The 22,565-nt window shown below is 40.3% G+C and overlaps 2 protein-coding genes across 2 annotated transcripts; one reads left to right on the top strand and one right to left on the bottom strand.

Moving 5' to 3' along the window:
- Positions 1-164: 164 nt before the first annotated feature.
- LOC126595416 (peptidyl-prolyl cis-trans isomerase FKBP16-3, chloroplastic-like) lies at positions 165-17,917 on the bottom strand. Its single transcript, XM_050261720.1, has 6 exons — positions 17,816-17,917; positions 17,448-17,497; positions 13,696-13,728; positions 13,437-13,452; positions 465-539; positions 165-284 (listed from the first exon to the last, which is right to left on the bottom strand). Exons 1-6 carry the CDS (start codon positions 17,915-17,917, stop codon positions 165-167), a joined length of 396 nt encoding a protein of 131 aa, XP_050117677.1.
- A 528-nt stretch (positions 17,918-18,445) lies between these two features.
- On the top strand, positions 18,446-19,707 carry LOC126596213 (general transcription and DNA repair factor IIH subunit TFB2-like). The gene is made up of 5 exons (XM_050262726.1): positions 18,446-18,580; positions 18,686-18,828; positions 19,031-19,140; positions 19,400-19,474; positions 19,600-19,707. The coding sequence occupies exons 2-5, from the start codon at positions 18,723-18,725 to the stop codon at positions 19,705-19,707; spliced, it is 399 nt and encodes a 132-aa protein (XP_050118683.1). The 5' UTR covers positions 18,446-18,580; positions 18,686-18,722.
- Positions 19,708-22,565: the final 2,858 nt, after the last annotated feature.

The raw sequence follows: 22,565 nt of genomic DNA on the forward strand, positions 1-22,565 counted from the left end.
AAACAATTTAATGTTTAATGCAAAAATATGAAGGAAAAATTGAATTAATTGACTTATTCAGTGCAAGTGCTTACAGCATGGATCGTTTTTGTTGCTCCCGTGTTCAGAAAAGATAAAAAATTACAAAGAAAAGAATACATCAAACAAGGGACGCATCTGTTCTCCTAATCTTCCTCAATGTCAAGGCCTGGTACGTATTCCAAGCTCACATCGAAAACAACCGGACTACTTGGAGCCACCCTTGGTCTTCCCGGAGCTGAATTGAGACCCTTGGGAAATGCCAACTGATAAAAAACGGAGGAGACACACAAAGGTTAGAACAGTCGTGCCGTGATTTCTTTCAATAAGCACTTCAACTATAAATCACTCCCGAAAGGAAAATGCTTGGAATAAGGTCCTAGGTTTTTTCTGAGACCTTTCGTTTTCCCTTTTGTTTTTCAAAGAAAGCCAAGTAAAAGCCTTACTGATCCTGGGATGTAGAGTCGTCGCTTCCCTCCTATTTTCATGGACAATATCCCTTCATCAAGTCCCTTGATCACCTGTTCTACTCATTTAGATTAAACGATTATTAGCAAACATTCTTTTTCCCTAAGATGCAGTTCAAAAGATGCAGTAAGAAGCCTTGAGACATCACTTTAGTCATACGCAATTAATCGCCAAAAGATTATTTATGCTTTGCTTCTTTAGGATTTCTTCATTTTATTAATTTTCTTGCTTTTGTGATTGTATAATAACATGCTATCGCAAAACAACATCAAACCTCTCATTCCATTATTTTCTGGGAAAACCATATAAGTCATATTTGGGTCTCATTAATTGTTTCACGATGAAGACTCGGTGTTAAGTATACTGAATTGGAAACCTACCCACAAACATACCACAAAATCATTAATCCGAATTACACTTCTCTGATGACAAGGTGAGGGTGATGGAAACAAATATCATGAATAGTGTTGATGCGCAAAATCAGTGAGGACTTTGGTACAACAGAAAATGTTAAGTTTGTGACCTTCGCTAGATTGCTCCGGCCACTAGTGTGAATAAGTATGTAAATGGATAGGGACATGGAAGCAAACACAAGATGTACGTGGTTCACCCAGATTGGCTACGTTCACGGAGTAGAGGAGTTCTCATTAATTGTGAAGGGTTTACACAATTACATAGGTTCAAGCTCTCCTTTAGTGAGTACTAGTGAATGATTTAGTACAAATGACATTAGGAAATATTGTGAGAGAATGATCTCTATTTATAGAAGAGAGTTTCTAGTTTCATTCTGACATTGACACGTGTCGTGTTGTGATTGGCTTCTTATGTTGACACATGTCGCACTATGATTGGCTTCTGATGTCGACACGTGTCGCGCTGTGATTGGCCTCCTGGTTGGAAGGAAACTCTTTTGGGTCCTTGACGATATAATGTTGACCGGTGTTCAGTAGTTTCGGGATCAGTCAAGTATGGTACAAACAGTGCTCCCCTAAGTTCCCGAGTGAGGGAAGCTCCTCGGTTGGGGACTTGCAAGATCCAAGCCATTGAGTAATCACGAAACTGCTAAGTATCGAAGTGTGGTATCATTTTCACTTGCCTTATTTGTCTCATACGTAGATGTGGCATCTTCTCTGGAAGTACTTTTCCTTCATCCAGGGGTGGTATCTTTAACCGATGAAGATGTATAAGGTAATGTATCAATTTCACTTGAAGCTTACTTGTAGTTTCGGGCTTGGTCAAGTGCGATACAAAACCCTATAGTAGGAGTCCCCCAAGTCGCCGAGCTAGGAAATTTGCCAAAAGAGGTAACAGACAAGGTAAGCAATAAGACTTCCAAGCAAGCAACCTAGATCGGAGGTTCGCCTTCGACTTCCGGTTGATTGTTCTCCTTCTCCTTGTGTCGTAAACAGCAACAAGGATAAGGAGAAGCAAATGGAGAAGAGATGATATGAGATACTTTTGCTTTTGAAGAAATAACTTTCCACAGGCTTATTCTTGAACTGGGCTAGAGGGTTTTCTGGTTTCCTCCAAAGTATAAGGCCGACTCAAGAATTTTTTAAGGGTCAAAACAAGTCCATCAAATCTAGAGTACGTTCGACCCTAATGATATGGGATACTTTTGCTTTTGACAAAGTAGTGGATGTATCGGCACGTGTTCTGTTACGCTTGTCTCCACATGCTTCCTTGTATCCTTCTCACTTGCCTTATCTGTTCCTCAAGCAGATGTGGTATCGTTTCTGGAAGCATAAGATGTTAAAGATGAGTACTCGAGAGCAATGCCAGGTAAGTAATCGGGCAAGGGGTTCCAGGCAATCAATTCCTGACTGGAAGCTTGATTCCAAGTGCTGACTGATTGCTCTCTTTCTCCTTATCTTGCAGGTAAGAACAAGGCCAAATGAAAAAACAAGGAAAAAACATGATATGGGATACTCTTGCTTTTAACCTCGATGATATGAGATACTCTTGCTCTGGTGTGGCTGGTTTGCATAGGTATTATTGGGGGGGAAGAAAGCTGAGTATTTTGAGAGGCTTCGTTGGGAGTGCCTTTTCAGATATAAGGAAAGGTTGAGCATTTTTGCAAGTCTGCCTGTCCGTGGAGGATGGAGATCGACATATATAGAAGTCTCCCTAACAACAAGTAGTAATGCTATTCCTTTACCCTTCTTGGTCGTAGCAATGTAGTGGGAGATGCAAGCTTCACGTGTTTTAACTTTGTCAGAGCACTTTGAAAAAGTGGTATGTGGTATCTGGAAAGCTGATGTTGCGTGTGAAGATTGCAGACAAGCTTTATCCAAGGAAATATGGCTCTCCAAGTTTGGAGAGCAATGCCTCTTCGGTTTTCGAACAAGCAATCCTGTCGGGGATCTGGCTCTCGAGATTCGAAGAACAATGCCTCTTCGATTTTTGAGAAAGCAATCCTGTTGGGAGTCTGGCTCTTGAGATTCAGAGAGCGGTGCCTTTTCGATTTTTGAGAAAGTAATCCTGTTGGGAGTCTGGCTCTTGAGATTTGGAGAGTGATGCCTCTTCGATTTTTGAGAAAGTAATCCTGTTGGGAGTCTGGCTCTCGAGATTCGGAGGGTGGTGCCTCTTCGATTTTTTAGCAAGTAATAATGTTATTCCTTTACCCTTCTTGGTTATAGTAATGTAGTGGGAGCTGCAAGCTTCACATGTTTTAACTTTGTCAAAGCGCTTTGAAAAAATGGTCTGTGGTATCTGGAAAGATGATGTTGCGTGTGAAGATTGCAGACAAGCTTTATCCAAGGAAATCTGGCTCTCGAAGTTCGGAGAGCAGTGCCTCTTCGGTTTTCGAACAAGCAATCCTATCAGGGATCTGGCTCTCGAGATTCAGAGAACGGTGCCTCTTCGATTTTTGAGAAAGCAATCCTGTTGGGAGTGTTTTCTCGAATGTGAGTAAAGGTTGGGCATTTTTGGCAGTCTACCTTGCCACGGAGCATGGAGGTTAACACACATTGTTACTTTTTAGTTATCAAGTAGTGGTGTTGTTCCTTTACCCTTGTGAGTAATAGTAGGGTAGCTGGACCTTCAAAATTTATGTGTCTAAACTTTGTCAGAGATCTTTGGCAAAGTTATCTGTAAGTAATGTAAATCCGACCGTGAATCTGCAAGTAATGTAAATAACACAAGATGTATCGTGGTTCACACCAAGGTTTGGGCTACGTCCACATTGATTGTATTGTATTTCTTTGAGAAGTGAGGGAGAGAGAGCTCTGAAAGTGATAGCTTTGAAAGGGGTAAGGAGCCTTAGGAATTGACCTCCCCTAATTGTGAGGGTGAGAGGTCATTTTATAGAATAAGGGTTCATCTCCTAATTACATATTTGCCCCTTCCTTTATCACATAACTACATTTTAGTCCCTCGAGTATTTATACGAGGTCTAAATACGAGACCCTAAATATGGTATAAACAGTAGTCCCCCAAGTCTTTAGTCAAAAGAGTCTTTTGGCTGGAGACTTGAAATTCAGTCCATGTGTGGGCCGAAGTAACTAGATGCTGTTTTGAACTGATGCTCGATATGAGGCAGTGCTCAATCTGAAATGACGCTCGACTAGAAGTAGCACACGCTGCAAGGCTGTTCGGCTCATGGCTTATGTTGCCTTGGTTGGCTCGGCTTACGGCGTTTGAAGGTAAGAGTCCCTTTTATAGAATAAGGGCTCACTCCTCAATATATGAATAATGGGCTAGAGTTGATGCTCTCTAATGATGGTGAGGGAGTCCTTTTTATAGAATAAGGGTTCGCTCCAATACATGAATGATGAGCTAGAGTCCCCCAAGTATTTTTCTTGAGGCCCAGTTAAGGCCCAATATATGGTACATAATGTAGTCCCCCAAGTCTTCGGTCAATAGAGTCTGTTGGCTGGAGACTTCAAATTGAATCCATGTATGGGCCGAAGTGGCAGTTGTTCGGAGGCAATATTTGTATACCCTGCACTGAAGCTTTGTGGGTGAAGCTTTGCAAGTGAAGCTTTGAAGCTAGAGCTCTGTAAATGAAGCTTTTGAAGTTAAAGCTCTGTAAATGAAGCTTTCGAAGCTGGAGCTTTTGTAAATGAAGCTTTTGAAGCTGGAGCTTTCGTAAATGAAGCTTTTGAAGCTAGAGCTCTGTAAATGAAGCTTTTGAAGCTGTTTGACATGAGTGATGCTCATGAATGTTTATGTTGATTGACATGAGTGATGCTCATGGATGTTGTCATGAGTGATGCTCATGAATGTTAACATGAGTGATGCTTCATGAATGTTGACATGAATGATGGTCATGAATGTTTATGTATGATTGTCATGAGTGATGCTCATGAATGTTTATGTATGAATGACATGAGTAATGCTCATGTATAATTTGGAGTACTGGGTGTACTTTTGATCACATGGTTGGTGGTAATAGTGGCAGGTTGCCAAATAATTGTGAAGTACTGGGCGTACTTTTGATCACCTGGTTGGTGGTAATAGTGGCAGGTTGCCGAATAATTGTGGAGTACTGGGCGTACTTTTGATCGCTTGGTTGGAGTTGTTTTAGGCTTATGGGTCTTCACCCTCTACACAACATTCCAGCCCATTTATTTTGGGCTTTTGCCCGTTTTTTTTTTTTGGTATTATTACTCTCTGATGGGGTTTATACAGATATCTTCGAAAGATACGAAAAATAAATTACATCATTCAAAAATCAGAAGAGTAAACAATATCATTCTTGTAGGATGTTTATTCCTTGCTTTTGCTTTCTCTTTTACTTTCTCTTTTGCTGATGCTTTTCTTGATCTCCCCGTTCATTCTCTGTCCACCTTGATTTGTAAGGTATCGTTTTTTGTCGTGCCCATCCATTCTCTCTGTCTCTGTCTTTTCCTTTTTCTATCCTCATGTGCTCCCGAGGATAGTCCCCTTTTTCTTTTTCATGAGTAATGCTTACATATTATATTCATGGCTGATGAGCTGTAAGCAATACACACTTGGAATGACACAGCTCATTCCAACTAACATTTGAACTTCAGCAGACTAAAACATGTACATTCCAGCTAACGATTGTAAAACCGTAAAACATAGATATCCCCACCCTTACCCCCATGATTAACCTTTCTGCACCCCAGCTCCTCCACCATCAGCGTAGGCCCAAAAGGCGTCTTTTTTCGGTTCAATAACGGGTTCGGGTCCGAGCTTTCTTCATGAATGAAGCACCGTCGTCTCAAAACACTCTGAACACACGCCGCCGTCTTCTCTGTTTTTGAACAAATGTCGGAGAGTTGGCAAGCTGACGGAAGAGAACGGGAGAGGTCGAAGATGAGAGGAGAGACGGCGGAGCACGCCGTCAAAACGGATTTGGACTTCTGGTGGCGAAAAGGCTTAGTCGTGAAGAAAGCCGACGGTGTTGGAATGACCCTCGCTAATGGAATTTCTAACGGCGAGGGTCTCATCGGCGACGCACATATCCTGGCCACTTGAGCCATCGGGGCCGATGAGGGTGATGCAACAAAGGCCTACGTGGCTTCGTTCTCGGGTCGTGGGCAGAACGGGCTGAGCCCGGAGATTCTGAAGCCAGACCTGATCGCCCCTAGAGTCTACATCTTGGCCGCTTAGACAGACGCCGTGGGACCCACCGGTCTGGACACTGACAAGAGGAAAACCGAGTCTAACATTTTGTCTGAGACTTCCAGGTGACACTGTAATTGCGATTTTGACAGCGGGGGTTTCTGGTTTTTTATTTTTGGTGGGGGGATGAGTGAGAAGAGAATAGATAAGAAGGAAGTCTCCGATGAACGAGAGAGAGAGAGCAGGAGAGAGGGATGGCATCTGTGATCCAGTTGCGCCTCTGATGAAGTTCAGTCTAAGCAAAAGAAGGCGGATCGGAAAGTAAATCGAAAAGCACTGGCAGTGAGGAGGACAAATTAGAATATTGGTGTGGTGTTTGATTTTCTTGGGTTTTTGCAGATTTTGCAGATCCATGGCAGAGGTGAAAAAATGAAATAGAACCGACACAACTTTTCATATCGATTCCCACAGACGACGCCAAATGTTGATGCACAAAATCAGTGAGTACTTTGGTACAACAGAAAATGTTAAGTTTGTGACCTTCGCTAGATTGTTCCGGCCACTAGTGTGAATAAGTATGTAAATGGATAGGGACAGGGAAGCAAACACAAGATGTACGTGGTTCACCCAAATTGGCTACATCCACGGAATAGAGGAGTTCTCATTAATTGTGAAGGGTTTACACAAGTACATAGGTTCAAGCTCTCCTTTAGTGAGTACTAGTGAATGATTTAGTACAAATGACATTAGGAAATATTGTGAGAAAATGATCTCTATTTATAGAAGAGAGTTTCTAGTTTCATTCTGACATTGACACGAGTCGTGTTGTGATTGGCTTCTTATGTTGACACGTGTCGCGCTATGATTGGCTTTTGATGTCGACACGTGTCGCGCTGTGATTGGCCTCCTGGTTGGAGGGAAACTCTTCTGGGTCACTGAACACCGGTCAACATTATACCGCTAAGGACCTAGAAGAGTTTCCCTCCAACTACTTGGGGAATGTCGCTAACAAACAGCGTATCTCTAACTACTATGACTCAAGGGTTAAACCTCGTTCTTTCAAAGTGGGGGACTGGGTATTGAAGAAACGATTACTCTGCAACAGAGTCCCGAGTGAAGGAACACTTAGTCCAAACTGGGATGGACCGTTTGAAGTTGTTGGCATCAGTCGCCCTGGCTCCTACAAGCTTATAAGCTCCGATGGCAAGACCCTTGGCCATCCATGGAACGCTGAACACTTGAAGTACTATTACAAGTAAACTCACATTGTACAAGTGTTAAGCTTCAACCATTCGACATCCTATGTAACGAAGACTATTTGGCATGAATTCAATAAAGAGGTGATTTAGACAACTTGATCATAATCCTCTTACATTCCTAGCAATGAAACACTCGGGTTCAAAGCTTCAACATGAATGCTTCCAACATGAAACAAAGTCTAAGTGTATGTCAACAAGACTATACAAATAAATGAACAGCTTCATAGTATATTCGTTCAATCATACATTCCAACACATTCATACATAAGCCAACTGTGCTTTGAAAGGGTTCAACATATTTTGTGTCATTTGACACTTGCTACAATGTGCCTAGACACCTTGCCCTTATTCTCACCAACCAGGTGATGAAATGTGGGGGAAGGAACTCATCTTCATGCCACCAACCAGGTGATGAAATGTACAACCTGTACTCTCCTTCATGCCACCAACCAGGTGATGAAATGTACAACCCGTACTCTAATATCATTTGGCAACTTACCATTCATGCCACCAACCAGGTGATGAAATGTACAACTCGTACTCTAATATCATTTGGCAACTTGCCACTCATGCCACCAACCAGGTGAAGAAGGAACTCATCTTTATGCCACCAACCAGGAGATGAAATGTACAACCTGTACTCTCTTTCATGCCACCAACCAGGTGATGAAATGTACAACCCGTACTCTAATATCATTTGGCAACTTGCCATTCATGCCACCAACCAGGGGAAAAAGGAACTCACCTTCGTACCACCAACCAGGTGATGAAAGCAACTCACCATTCATTCCACCTACCAGAAGACGAGTGGTACAACTTGAACATGTGAACTCTTAGCATTCACAAATAATAAAAAAACCCTCAAGCTTGACAACTTAACTAGGGGAGCACTTATGCCAAACAAGAGTTATAGTCACTAACAAAGTCTTATTGCAAGCCACCAGCAACTTCAATGCATGGCATACGAAGATCAAGCTATTCAGCTCTCTTGCATCTGCTTCAAACATTTTCGCTCTGTAACAATGCAAACACTACAACTCGTAGAAAGCTTCACACACTCTTGATCAAGACAGTGTGAAGCAAAACCAATTTATGGTGCCAACAAGAGCTTCATCAATAGAGGGCAACAACAATTCTCAAAAGCTTCACACTCTTGATCAAGACAGTGTGAAGCAAAACCATATTATGGTGCCAACAAGAACTTCATCAATAGAGGGCAACCACAATTCTCAAAAGCTTCACACACTCTTGATCAAGACAATATGAAGCAAAACCAATTTATGGTGCCAAAAAGAGCTTCATCAAAGGAGTTCAACCACAATTCTCAAAAGCTTCACACACTCTTTATCAAGACAGTGTGAAGCAAAACCAATTTATAGTGCCAACAAAAGCTTCATCAATGGAGGGCAACCACAATTCTCAAAAACTTCACACACTCTTGATCAAGACAGTGTGAAGCAAAACCAATTTATGGTGCCAACAAAAGCTTCATCAAAGGAGAGCAACCACAATTCTCAAAAGCTTCACACACTCTTGATCAAGACAGTGTGAAGCAAAACCAATTTATGGTACCAACAAAAGCTTCATCAAAGGAGTTCAACCACAATTCTCAAAAGCTTCACACACTCTTGATCAAGACAGTGTGAAGCAAAACCAATTTATGGTGCCAACAAAAGCTTCATCAATGGAGGGCAACTACAATTCTCAGACCTTCGAAGCAAATTCAATTTATATGGTTCATCCAAACCTTCGACTACTACAAGGTGTGGCTTGCATCACAATCTTTTGCTCAACAATGTGGAAACAAAACTTGTATATGTTGTCTCTCCCACATTTTCAAATTTCTAGTTTTCCAAAAAAAAAAAAAAAATAGGGAAATTCAACAAAGCTTCATCAATGAAGGACAACTACAAATTCTTAAAAGCTTCACACTATCTTGATCAAGATAGTGTGAAGCAAAATCAATTCATGGTACCCAACAAAAGCTTCAACTTCAAAGCTTTATCAACAAAAGCTTCAACTTCAAAGCTTCACCTACAAAGCTTCAACTCCAAAGCTTCACCTACAAAGCTTCAACTCCAAAGCTTCACCAACAAAAGCTTCATCAATGGAGGACACAACAAATTCTCAAAAGCTTCACACTATCTTGATCAAGATAGTGTGAAGCAAAATCAATTCATGGTACCAAACAAAAGCTTCACCAACAAAAGCTTCACCTACAAAGCTTCAACTCCAAAGCTTCACCAACAAAAGCTTCATCAATGAAGGACAACTACAAATTCTCAAAAGCTTCACACTATCTTGATCAAGATAGTGTAAAGCAAAATCAATTCATGGTACCCAAAAAAAGGCTTCAACTCCAAAGCTTCACCTACAAAAGCTTCAACACAAAAGCTTCACTCACAAAAGCGTGACTCACAAAAGCTTCACCTACAAAAGCTTGACCCACAAAAGCTTGACCTACAAAAGCTTTATCCACAAAAGCTTCACCCACAAAAGCTTGACCTATAAAAGCTTGACCTACAAAAGCTTCACACTATCTTGATCAAGATAGTGTGAAGCAAAATCAATTCATGGTGCCCAACAAAGCTTGACCTACAAAAGCTTCACCCACGAAAGCTTGACCCACAAAAGTTTCACCTACAAAAGCTGGACCCACAAAAGCTTCACCTATAAAAGCTTGACCCACAAAAGCTTGACCCACAAAAGCTTCACCTACAAAACTTCAACACAAAAACTTCACCTACAAAAGCTTCACACTATCTTGATCAAGATAGTGTGAAGTAAAATCAATTCATGGTGCCCAACAAAGCTTCAACCTCAAAGCTTCACCTACAAAGCTTCAACACCAAAGCTTCACCTACAAAGCTTCACCTTTAAAGCTTTAAAATATATATATATATATATATATATATATATATATAATTTTTTTTTTCGAAAATTCAAAAATTCGGAAATTCCAAAATTCAAAAATTCGGAAATTCAAAAATTCGAAAATTAAAAAAAAAATTTGAAAAAAAAATTTCAAAAAAAAAAAAATTACCTAGGTCTCATCTTCTTTAGGCCTAACAACTTTCATAACAAATATATATGAAGAAGGAGTTTTGGGCTACCACTTAGAAAGGAAATGCCTCATTCGTCAACTCCCTCGACCGAAGACTTGGGGGACTCTTACCATATTCTACTGCACCTTGATACTCGGAAGTCTCACGACCACTCAGTGACTTGGATTTTTCAAGTCTCCAAACGAGAAGTTTTCCTCACTCGGGAAAGTAAGGGAGCACTACCTCAACCTACATGATTCACTCACAAAGCTTCAACATACAATCTTCAACAAAAGGAAAAATTCAAAGAACTTAGTGAAGAAGGCCTTAGTGTATTTAACATAATACGTTGAAATGAAGCAAAGCTTGTTTATTGATATCTCCGATAAGTTACAAATATGTACATATACATGAATCAAAATAAACAAACAAGAGGGAGCCTTCACAAAGGTTGCTCAGGAGAAGTCTCAGCAGTCGGCAGAGCCCCAGATCGAGGAGGCACCAGAGGGTGATTATTCGGAGCCTTAGTACTAGGCAGAACCCCAGAAGGAGGAGGCACCAAAAGTTGATCATTTGGAGCTTCATTACGCGGTACAGCCCTAGAAGATAAAGGCAATAAATGCCTTTGGAACAAACCTACAAACCTCTGATGATCAAGTAAAATCTGACCATCAGATTCCTGCAGTTGGTCGAGCTTCCTCTTCATGTTTGTAACATAGTCATGTACGAGCCTGTGCAACTGTTTATTCTCATGTTTGAGCCCTCTGATCTCTTGTTTGAGACTTATCACTTCAGCCGCCAATGATTCAACTTGGCGGGTTCGAGCAAATAGGCGTTGGGCCATATTAGACACAGAACCTACACACTGAACACTGAGAGCTAAAGAATCCTTAACAGCCAACTCATCAGACCATTCGGAAAGTAGTCTGTTATCTTTGAGAGTGAGAATGTTCTTGGTCACCACCGCAGCGGTCATATCATTCTTCATCACAGAGTCCCCAACGGTAAGAGGACCAGTAAGGGATAAGAAGGATGAGCGCCATATGTTGTCTTTAGAAGGCATGGCTGCCTCTTCACCAAAGTTCAAGTCAAAACGACGGTCGGATGGGCCAGACATTCTCAGAAGTGATGAAGGAAAAATGAGGTGCAATAAATCTCTGAAGTAAGGGAAAAACAATAACTCTCTGAATGTACTCCTTGCACACAATTGGTGCCTTTACAAAAGAAAGGGCAACAAGGTCGTTGATTAAAAAATCGAAGTGGCACCACTCTCCGGATTTCGAAGAGGCACCACTTTTCACACACAACAACAGCCCCTCGGGTACCACATATAACTTTGCCAAAGATCTCTGACAAAGTTTAGACACATAAATTTTGAAGGTATAGCTACCCTACTATTACCCACAAGGGTAAAGGAACAGCACCACTGCTTGATAACTAAAAAGTATCAATGTTTGTTAACCTCCGTGCTCCGTGGCAAGACAGATTGGCAAAAATGCCCAACCTTCACTCACATTCGAGAAAACACTCCTAACAAGATTGCTTTCTCAAAAATTGAAGAGGAACTGTTCTCTGAATCTCGAGAGCCAGATCCCTGACAGGATTGGTTGTTCGAAAACTGAAGAGGTACCGCTCTCCGAACTTCGAGAGTCAGATTTCCTTGGATAAAGCTTGTCTGCAATCTTCACACGCAAAATCAGCTTTCCAGATACCACAGACCATTTTTTCAAAGCGCTCTGACAAAGTTAAAACATGTGAAGCTTTCAGCTCCCACTACATTACTATGACCAAGAAGGGTAAAGGAATAACATTATTACTTGCTCAAAAATCGAAGAGGCACCACTCTCCGAATCTCGAGAGCCAGACTCCCAACAGGATTACTTTCTCAAAAATCGAAGAGGCATCGCTCTCCGAATCTCAAGAGCCAGACTCTCAACAGGATTGCTTTCTCAAAAATCGAAGAGGCACTGTTCTCCAAATCTCGAGAGCCAGATCCTCGACAGGATTGCTTGTTCGAAAACCGAAGAGGCATCGCTCTCCGAACTTCGAGAGCCGGATTTTCTTGGATAAAGCTTGTCTGCAATCTTCACACGCAACATCAACTTTCCAGATACCACATACCACTTTTTCAAAGTGCTCTGACAAAGTTAAAACACGTGAAGCTTGCAACTCCCACTACATTGCTACGACTAAGAAGGGTAAAGGAATAACATTACTACTTGTTGTTAAGGAGACTTCTATATATGTCGACCTCCATCCTCCACGGACAGGCAAACTTGCAAAAATGCTCAACCCTTCCTTATATCTGAGAGGGCACTTCCAACGAAGCCTATCGAAATACTCAGCTTTCTTCCCCCCCAATAATACCTATGCAAACCTGCTACACCAGAGCAAGAGTATCTCATATCATCAGGGTTAAAAGTAAAAGTATCCCATATCATGCCTTTTCCCTGTCTTTTCCTTTGGCCTTGTTCTTACCTGTAAGATAAGGAGAAAGAGAGCAATCAGTCAACACTTGGAATCAAGCTTCGAGTCAGGAACTGACTGCTTGGAACCCCTTGCCTAATTACTTACCTGGCATTGCTCTCAAGTACTCATCTTCAACATCTTATGCTTCCAGAGACGATACCACAGCTGCCTGAGGAACATATAGGGTAAGTGAGAAGGATACAAGGAAGCATGTGGAGACAAGCGTAATAGAACACGTGCCGATACATCCACTACTTTGTCAAAAGCAAAAGTATCCCATATCATCAGGGTCGAACGTACTCTAGATTTGATGGACTTGTTTTGACCCTCAAATTCTTGAGTCGGCCTTATACTCTGGAGGAAACCAGAAAAACCCTCCAGCCTAGTTCAAGAATAAGCCTGTGGAAAGTTACTTCTTCAAAAGCAAAAGTATCTCATATTATCTCTTCTCCATTTGCTTCTCTTTATCTTTGTTGCTATTTATGACACAAGAAGAAGGAGAACAATCAACCGAAAGCAGAAGTCGAACCTCCGATCTAGGTTGCTTGCTTGGAAGTCTGATTGCTTACCTTGTCTATTACCTCTTTCGGCAAATCTCCTAGCTCGGCGACTTGGGGGACTCCTACTATAGGGTTTTGTATCGCACTTGACCAAGCCCGAAACTACAAGTAAGCTTCAAGTGAAATTGATACATTACCTTGTGCATCTTCATCGGTTAAAGATACCACCCCTGGATGAAGGAAAAGTACTTCCAGAGAAGATGCCACATTTACGTATGAGACAGATAAGGCAAGTGAAAATGATACCACATTTCGGTACTTAAAAGTTTCGTGATTACTCAATGGCTTAGATCTTGCATGTCCCTAACCGAGGAGCTTCCCTTACTCGGGAACTTAGGGGAGCACTGTTTGTACCATACTTGACCGATCTTGAAACTACTGAACACCGGTCAACGTTATACCGTCAAGGACCCAGAAGAGTTTCCCTCAAACTAGGAGGCCAATCACAGAGCGACACATGTCGACATCAGAAGCCAATCATAGTGCGACACGTGTCAACATCAGAAGCCAATCACAACACGACACGTGTCAATGTCAGAATGAAACTAGAAACTCTCTTCTATAAATAGAGATCATTCTCTCACAATATTTCCTAATGTCATTTGTACTAAATCATTCACTAGTAATCACTAAAGGAGAGCTTGAACCTATGTACTTGTGTAAACCTTTCACAATTAATGAGAACTCCTCTCCGTGGACGTAGCCAATCTGGGTGAACCACGTACATCTTGTGTTTGCTTCTCTGTCCCTATCCATTTACATACTTATTCACACTAGTGGCCGGAGCAATATAGCGAAGGTCACAAATCCGTCTACTAGCGGCATCTAGTAGTGGCACGCCCGCACCCACCAATCTCGTATGTGAAGTAAATCTCCGGCTTGCCCGCAAGGCGCCATGGCGAATTTAGGGAGCGAACATATTTTGGCATGCCCAATGGGACCCTTATATGAAGATAGATCATGAACAATCCTTATGTTCATGATTTTTCTGCTTTTTCGGAGGATGGTGGTGTTGAAGAGCACCCAAGCTATGGCTATCACATAGAGCCAACCTATGAGTTGCCAACTTATGGGTACATGGCTAAAGAGTACTCAAGTCCCATGGAATATGATTGTTGGCCAACTAATGGCCATCAAATAAATAATAATCTTGCAGATTGGCCAACTTATGGCTATGATGAAGGTTATTATTCTTTTGAAGACAATCGCATTCATGAATACTATGATAGGCCAACAAATGGCTTTGAGTATCAAAATGCTTCCAATGAGTACATAGAGCCAATTTATGAGATGCCAACTCATGATCATCCGGATGAAGAGCTCTACAAAGAGGATGTGGGCAAATTAGAGAAGGTGTCCAAACTCCATGTGGCAAGCATCGAGTATGGTGAAGATGTCACTAAGTGTTTTAAAAGGGTGGAGGAAAGCTATACAATTTTTGGAGAAACTTTGAAAAAGTTGATAGATCAAGTGTGTCAAATCCCTTCTACAAAGCACGCTCACCCTACTACAACCAAGGAAGAACAAATCATACACGTTGATGAAGGCCAAACAATGGCCCCACCCAATGAAAAATCCATGAAAATGGATATGGTTGTAGGAGACCAAGCTAAGATGGAGATGATGGCTAGTATAGGCCAAACACCAACGCTCGGGGGACACGAGCCCACACCTCATGTGGAGCCCGAAGAAGAAGAAAATAGCTCCTACACTCTTCCCCGCCAACACGAGCATGTTGTTCGCATCGAGATCTCAAGGAGGACAAAGCTTGGGATCAAACATGAATGACCACCTCCTATGGTTCCCAAGCTACATAGCATGACCAATTTATATGATGGGTTTGATCTCTCTACACTCAATTTTAAAAAGAGAAAAAGATTTGAGTGTTAAGAGAAAAATAACATATGGGCAATGAAGGAGTTTCATCCAATATGCCTGAATAAGGCTCGTTTTTGTTTCTCCCTCTTTCCTTTTCCAATTTATTTCTCTCCTTCCCTTCATTTTCTAAAAAGCTCCACTCTGCCCGAAAGGGCTTTATATATATATTTATATAGTATTTATAAAGATCTTTGCCCGTGTGGGCTATATATATATATATATATATAGTATTATAATATATATTATTTTTTATATATACTTTGCCCGAGTGTGGGCTTTTTTTATTATTATTTATATATATCTATATATCTATATATTTATTATTATATTATATTATATTATGTTCTTTGCCCGAAAGGGCTCTTTCTTTTCTTTTTCTATTATTTCTCTCTTTCTTTTTCTCTCCCTCTTTCTCCTTGTCAGTCTTGTCTCCTTGTCTCTCTCTTTCTTCTTCCATTTTGCCCGAAAGGGCTCTCTCTCTCTCTCTCTCTTTACTTTTTTATTATTTCTTTCTCTTTCCTTCTTTCCTTCTCTTTCTTTTTTTCTCTTTTCTCTTTCTTCCTGTCTCTCCCTCAGTTTTTGTCTGCCTAAAAATTAACTTATATATATATATTATTATATATTATCCTATGTATTCTGCCCGAATGGACTATATATTTATTTTATATATATGTAATTGCTTTGCCCGAATGGGCTATATATATATATATATATATATATATATATATATATATTAGCTTGCCCGAATGGGCCTTCTATATATATATATATATATATTTGTATTTACATTATATTATATTATGTTATATGAAAAGAGGCCAAAAGAAAAAGACAAAAAAGAATAGTTGCCTAAGTTTATTTCTCTCTTAACTCTCTTTTCCAGTTTGCCCGACTTCGGGTATTTTTCTAGTTTACTATCTCGGTAACCAGTGAGGATGCTCCCATGTTTTTTGGTATCAAGAAGGAGCACAAGCCAGACAACATTCTTTCCAATGCTAGTTGCACTACCAAATTGCCTTGCTCATTTTGCCAAGTTTATCAACGACAAAAGAACCGAAGGGGTAGAAGTGCCTCTTCCTTTGACATCATTCCTGGCAGCATTGGAGTTGTAAGTTTCACAAATTTTGCTCAAATTTGTAAAACTTGGGGGGCACTGTTTGCACTCAAAATATACCCATTTTTACTTATTTAGGCAATTTGGGTAAAATATGGTATTTGAAGGATTAATATGCAAGAAAACTAACTTGGAAAGATATTTGGTTGCAAGTGGATGAGTTTGACACTATAATATTGTTTTTCCCATTTGCTTGGGTGGTGGAGGTTTGTCAAGCCTTTGTTTAATCAAGATACATGCATGTATTGTAAGTGGATGGGAGAGATTTCGGGCAAGAATGTGTAATGAAAGAAGCTAGTTTGCTTCTTTTAATTATTTTATTGCAAGTGGGAAAAGGCATGTGGTAAAGAAGTCAACTTGTTTCTTTTAAATGTTAGTTTATTACAAGTGGGAAAACATGTGCTAAAAACATGTGGTGGATATGCAATTTCCCCTTTTAATATTGTTTCTACATGCAAGTTGGCAAAAGCAATGCAAGCTACCCAAGTAAGGAAATGCAAGTTGTCCAAGCTTCTTTTGGGCTAGTACAAAACCTTAGCAGGAGGGTTTCCTCCAGACCTCTATAAAAAGGAGCAGATGCACAAGGATTATGGACACTCAAACAAACAAACAAAAGCACAAACTCTGCTCAAACCAGATTTGCCAAAAGCCTTCTTTTATCTAGTTTATTAGCTCTGCTGCTCACTTGTGGTATCGATCTCATTTGTAGCTTTTATGTACTCATTTCCAGTCATATAAATTACAAGCAATCTGCAATATTAGTCACTTTCCTCTGTCATTTATATTTACAAGTAACCTTGTCATTTACATATTGTTCTATCTCTCCATATAAGTAAAGTCCTTATTTTTAAGGCAAACAAAGAACCTTAATTTGAGCAACTCCCACTCAAATGGCACAATCTCTTGATTTGAAGTCAAAAGGCGCAACCTCAATCATTCAAATCCCGTCTACTAGCGGCATCTAGTAGTGGCACGTCCGCACCCACTAATCTCGTATGTGAAGTAAATCCCCGGCTTACCCGCAAGGCGCCACGGCGGATTTAGGGAGCAAACATCTTTTTCTTTTCTATTTTCCACTTCTAGCATGATATGACTACATGCCTACCTGTCAAATATTTGTCCAGATGGAACCATGGCTACATAATTTGCCGCTACCTATCAACACAGAAATTATGCAAACAGCGCCAATGTAATAAGAGTCAAAAACACAAAAAACAAATGTCCATAAATCGACAGGTCGATATAAGTATGCACAATCCTAGCCCCTCTCTCTCTCTGATATTATTATCTATACTAAAGTAAGGGGAGGGCAGACACTATTCACGTTTGTTTTGATTTTGCTTGTTTTGATTTTGCTTTATTTACAACAATACCAGTCGAATAGGAGTGGGTTGGGAGGGTAATTCTCAAAATTTTGGAGAGTAATTTTGTCCGTATGGCTTATCAGGAGTCACTTGATTTCACGCTATTTACAGCAAAGCCGTCAGGTTTGGGCTGATATTGGGGCTGGGTTGGAAAGGCAATTTTATCCTGTGCGTTTGAGATGGATTGGGGTGGGTTTAGGTTTGCTGTCATTCAGTGAGGGCTTTCAGGGATGGGAGGCCATGCCTCCGATAGAGAGAGAGACAGAGCGAGAGAGAGAGGGAGCGGGAGGAGTGGGGATCTCATCTCTCACCCTTCCTCTTTCTCTCCTACTCAAACCCTAGCAGCCACAACTCCATCTCTGGAATAGCATCGGCTCCTGCTTCCTAAAACCAAAACCACACAAACTGGCCTACATTTCTATAACTCGAGAGCTTCGGTGAGATGAAGGAGAGGAGCAGGGAGATGGGCTTGAGTCCGCCAACGGCGGAAGAGATCTTCAGGGATTACAGTGCTCGAAGAACCGACGCCGTCCAGTATTTAACTAACGGTAATCCGATTTCTCTCTCTTCTCCGTTGCTCTCTTAATTTCCTTTTTGTTTTGTTTGAATTTCGTTTTTGTGATTTTGGATTTACAAATGGATTTTGTGATCAGATTTCCTTTTTGTGATTTCGGGGATTTTGTTTGTAGAGCGTTCATCATCGTTGAGGATGCCTCTTATCGAGTCTTCTGCTTCATTCTGTTTCTCTCATACAAAAAATTAATCGCTGCTTCTCAAACTGTCTCTCTGTCTCGCACCGCCACACCAGGCGCCGCAGCCGCTCAAAGGCTTGGGTCTCCAAAGACGGCGTTTTGTAAAACCCTCCCCACTCAAGGCAAGTAATTTCATGCCCAATTTGGAATTTAAATCTATTTATTTTTTATATGTATGTATGTATAGAATGTGATTTGATGATGTGTGTTTGCTGATTTTGGTGCAGATACAACTTCGTATTGTTCCCAAGGGATGTATTGAAGATGGGGATGCCAACTTATAGCTTTTCAGTTCAAACATCACATTTGACTTCCATGGCGGAAGAAGGTTTTGACTTCAATGCCTGCATATATAATGGAAACCTCCCCTGTGAAGTTTTGGTGTTTAATTTCACTCCCCAATTTCTAATTTTGTGGAATATGATTTTACCCAAGTTAATATTTTTATGAAAACTAGAGAAGTTACATTAGTTAAGAAATTGTCTCGATGAATTTGGGAAAGTGTAATTTGTGATTCTGCAAGTCTAACTTTTGATGTTGTTCTGATATTTTGTGTTTTTTTTCCTTCACAGTAGCTATGTTGGTCTCTCCTCACCTCTCCTTTTTGGCGCAGGAGCATGGATTAGATTCTGCAAATTTGATTTCATTCCTGGTAGAACTTAGTTTTCATGTTAATGGCGAGGTATTAGTTATATGCTCTTTATACATGACTATTCCTTTGCCGTAGCATATGCTTTATTCAATTCCTCCATATTTTTTTTTGGCTTATAGTTATTTCCAACTAAAATATGAATAGTGCTGCAGTAAATGTTGCCATAAGAACTTCTCATAGTATTCATTTTTTTATTTCTTTTGTAGAAAAGTGTTTTCTTCCACATGGAAAGTTTCTACCTGGAATTAATCTCTCACCTCTTGATTCTATTCTCTTTTTTGTGTGTTAGGCATATAACATAAATACATTCAATGAGAGGCAAAATAATATAGTCAAGGATCTTGCACTGATCAAACTTCAGCAGGTTATACTTTTGTGATTTATTCTTGGTATAACATGCACTAAATTGGTAATAATTTCCCAGATGACAGTTTTAACCATTTCCTGACCTCAAGTTTTAAATTTCTATCTTTTTGTGAACTTATCCAGGGAAGGAAAGACAGTTGGTTTATACCTACTAACTTAGCTACTAAGCTTTTAGTTAGCTTGACAGACTCATCATTGAGGAAACAAGTTGGTTATTTGTACTCATTCTAGCTTTGTCTCTAATCGTTTATACCACAACTAATTCCTAATCATCAAGAAAACTGATCTCCCCTTTTAGGTACAATTGCATGTTTTAGTGGAAACAAACTTCAGGCTCTGTGCCTACTCAACATCTAAACTAAATTGTGAAATTTTGTCTTTTCCTAGCTGCTCTCCCCTTTTAGGTACAATTGCATGTTTTAGTTTGATTTTAGGGAGCTCTTGCAATGGAATCTTCCCCTTTAGCAATATATTGAACATAAGACCTACACCTACGCAGGGGCGGATCGACGTTGGGACAAAGTTGGTCAGTTGACCACATGGAAGCTGGAAAGTTGGCTGGGGAGAGCACCCAAATTGTTTCCCGCATCTTGGTTAAGGTCTGTACTGAATCTTGCTGCTTTGGAACATTTCTTTTAATTGTAAATAAGAAGTGTGTTAAATGTTTATGAGTGTTGTATTGATGTGCAGGCACTGAAGGTAATGCCGTCTCCTGATTTCAGCCTTTGTCTCTGCTTAATTCCAGAAAGAGTGGTATAGTTCTCTCATTTGCTTTCCCCTTTAAGTTTAGTACATACTCGGTTACAATTTCTTTATTTTCTTTCACATGGGTGACCGGGGTTTCAAATAGGTTGTGCATTCTGTGTGTGCAAGCCAGAATTGTAGTATGGTTTTCAAGTTGCATGTTTATTAATATCTCATTAGTTGCTGTTTCTCTCTTTTATCATCTCCACGAATTTCGTTATCAAAATTTGAGATATTTTTGGATGTGAATGTTATTCAACGTTGGCCAACGAAGGTTATTCAGCTAATTCCGTCTATTGTGTACTCTAATTCTTTATTAGCAAATGGATGAGCAGTTTAAGACACTAATTGTTTTATCTCACTACTTGGAATTATGTTTGTCTCTGTATCCAAACATTTGGCATGTTGTTAGTTTAGGTCAGAGGAACTCATAGCCACACACCTTACCAGCAACAATTTTCATTTTAAGGAAAATTAATGGGAAGGGCGCCACAACTTTGCATTTTAATAAAAAACCATCTAATAACTTTATTTAATGACAAGGACAAAAAGATAAAAACATAAAATATAAACATGTGTGCCCAACGCGCGTTAAGTTTTATAAACAGTGTAGTACAGTTCCTCTGTCATTTTTTTGCTGAGGATTTCTTTTGAACCTTGCGGAATCAAAAATACAACTTGAGAGCCCAAGTCTGAATTTTTTTGCTATTTAGTAGTGAATTTGTAGCACAATAGAAATATGTGGAATGATATTTTTGCCTTTCAATTCTAATTGGCAATATGCTGCGTATTTAATTTCAGGTTGCATTATTTTTGTTATTATGTATATTCTTGATTCATGATTGTTGATAAAGATGGTTGATATTGATACACACTATCTGTCTGTTTTTGGTTTTCCGTTTATTTAATTTGGATAGGGTTTTGGAAAATTATCTTTGGTTGCTGCATTGGCGGCTTAGTTGGCTGCAAGTGTAGTCCAGGCAGGCACAAAAGAGATCACTACTAAGGTATTTTTCTATCCATTCTTAAATTTGTTAGATGCTAGACGATTGCTTTGCTACTGGTGTTAGCATTTACAAAACATATTGAGGAAGTATACTGAATTTGGACACATTATGCTAATGGTGTCTGTTGATGCACAAAATCAGCGAAGACTTTGGTACAACAGAAAGTGTCAGGTTTTGTGACCTTCGCTTGGTTGCTTGGTTGCTTCAGTCACTAGTGAGGATAAGTACGTAAATGAATAGAGACAGAAAAGCAAACACAGGATGTACGTGGTTCACCCAGATTGGCTACGTCCACGGAGTAGAGGAGTTCTTATTAGTAGTGAAGGGCTTACACAAGTACAAAGGATCAAGCTCTCAATTTAGTGAGTTCTTGTGAATGATTTAACACAAAATGGCATTAGGCAATATTGTGGGGGAATGACCCCTATTTATAGAAAAACTTGTAGCTTTGTCACATTGACATGTGTCATGTTATGATTGGTTCTTGATGTTGACACGTGCTGCGCTCTGATTGGCTTCTAATCTTGACACGTGTCGAGTAGTGATTGGCCTCCTGGTCGGAGGGGAACTCTTCTGGGTCCTTGACAGTATAGCGTTGGCCGGTGCTCGGTAGTTTCGGGATTGGTCAAGTATGGTACAAACAGTGCTCCCCTAAGTTCCCGAGTGAGGGAAACTCCTCGGTTGGGGACTTGCAAGATCCAATCCCTTAAGTAATCACGAAACTTCTAAGTACCGAAGTGTGGTCTGATCTTCATCTGCCCTTCTCTGGAAGTACTTTTCCTCCATCCGGGAATGGTGTATTTAGCTGATGTTGACGCACAAGGTAATGTATCAATTTCACTTGAAGCTTAGTTGTAGTTTCGGGCTTAGTCAAGTGTGATACAAACCCTATAGTAGGAGTCCCCCAAGTCGCCGAGCTAGGAGATCTGCCGAAAGAGGTGACAGACAAGGTAAGCAGTCAAACTTCCAAGTAAGCAACCCAGGATCAGAGGTTTGACTTCGGCTTCCGGTTGATTGTTCTCATTCTCCTTGTCTCTCATTCAACTGCCAGGATAAGGAGAAGCAAATGGATAAGAGATGATATGAGATACTTTTGCTTTTGAAGAAGTAACTTTCCACATGCTTATTCTTGAACTGTGCTGGAGGGTTTTCTGGTGCCCTTCAGAGTATAAGGCCGACTCAAAAATTTGAGGATCAAAACAAGTCCATCAAATCTAGAGTACGTTCGACCTTGATGATATGGGATACTTTTGCTGTTAACGGAATAATGAATGTGGTATGGAAAGGTGTCGTGCTGTAGTGATCTGTTTCAGCTCACCGTTGAACCTTCTGCTTCAA

Source organism: Malus sylvestris, chromosome 13 (assembly GCF_916048215.2).
Source record: "Malus sylvestris chromosome 13, drMalSylv7.2, whole genome shotgun sequence".
Lineage (NCBI taxonomy): Eukaryota > Viridiplantae > Streptophyta > Magnoliopsida > Rosales > Rosaceae > Malus > Malus sylvestris.

Bases quoted from the DNA above. Each gene is read 5' to 3' on its own strand.
- LOC126595416 (XM_050261720.1), bottom strand. From the start codon at position 17,917: ATGACAGCAAACCTAAACCCACCCCAATCCATCTCAAACGCACAGGAT. The intron at 13,729-17,447 runs GTAGGCATGTAG...ACCGGTGTTCAG, and splicing joins TCTGGACAAATATTTGACAG to TAGTTTCAAGATCGGTCAAG. The intron at 285-464 runs GTAAGGCTTTTA...GTTTTTTATCAG, and splicing joins GACTCTACATCCCAGGATCA to TTGGCATTTCCCAAGGGTCT.
- LOC126596213 (XM_050262726.1), top strand. From the start codon at position 18,723: ATGGGGATGCCAACTTATAGCTTTTCAGTTCAAACATCACATTTGACT. The intron at 18,829-19,030 runs GTGAAGTTTTGG...TTTCCTTCACAG, and splicing joins ATATAATGGAAACCTCCCCT to TAGCTATGTTGGTCTCTCCT. The intron at 19,475-19,599 runs GTTATACTTTTG...GAACTTATCCAG, and splicing joins CACTGATCAAACTTCAGCAG to GGAAGGAAAGACAGTTGGTT.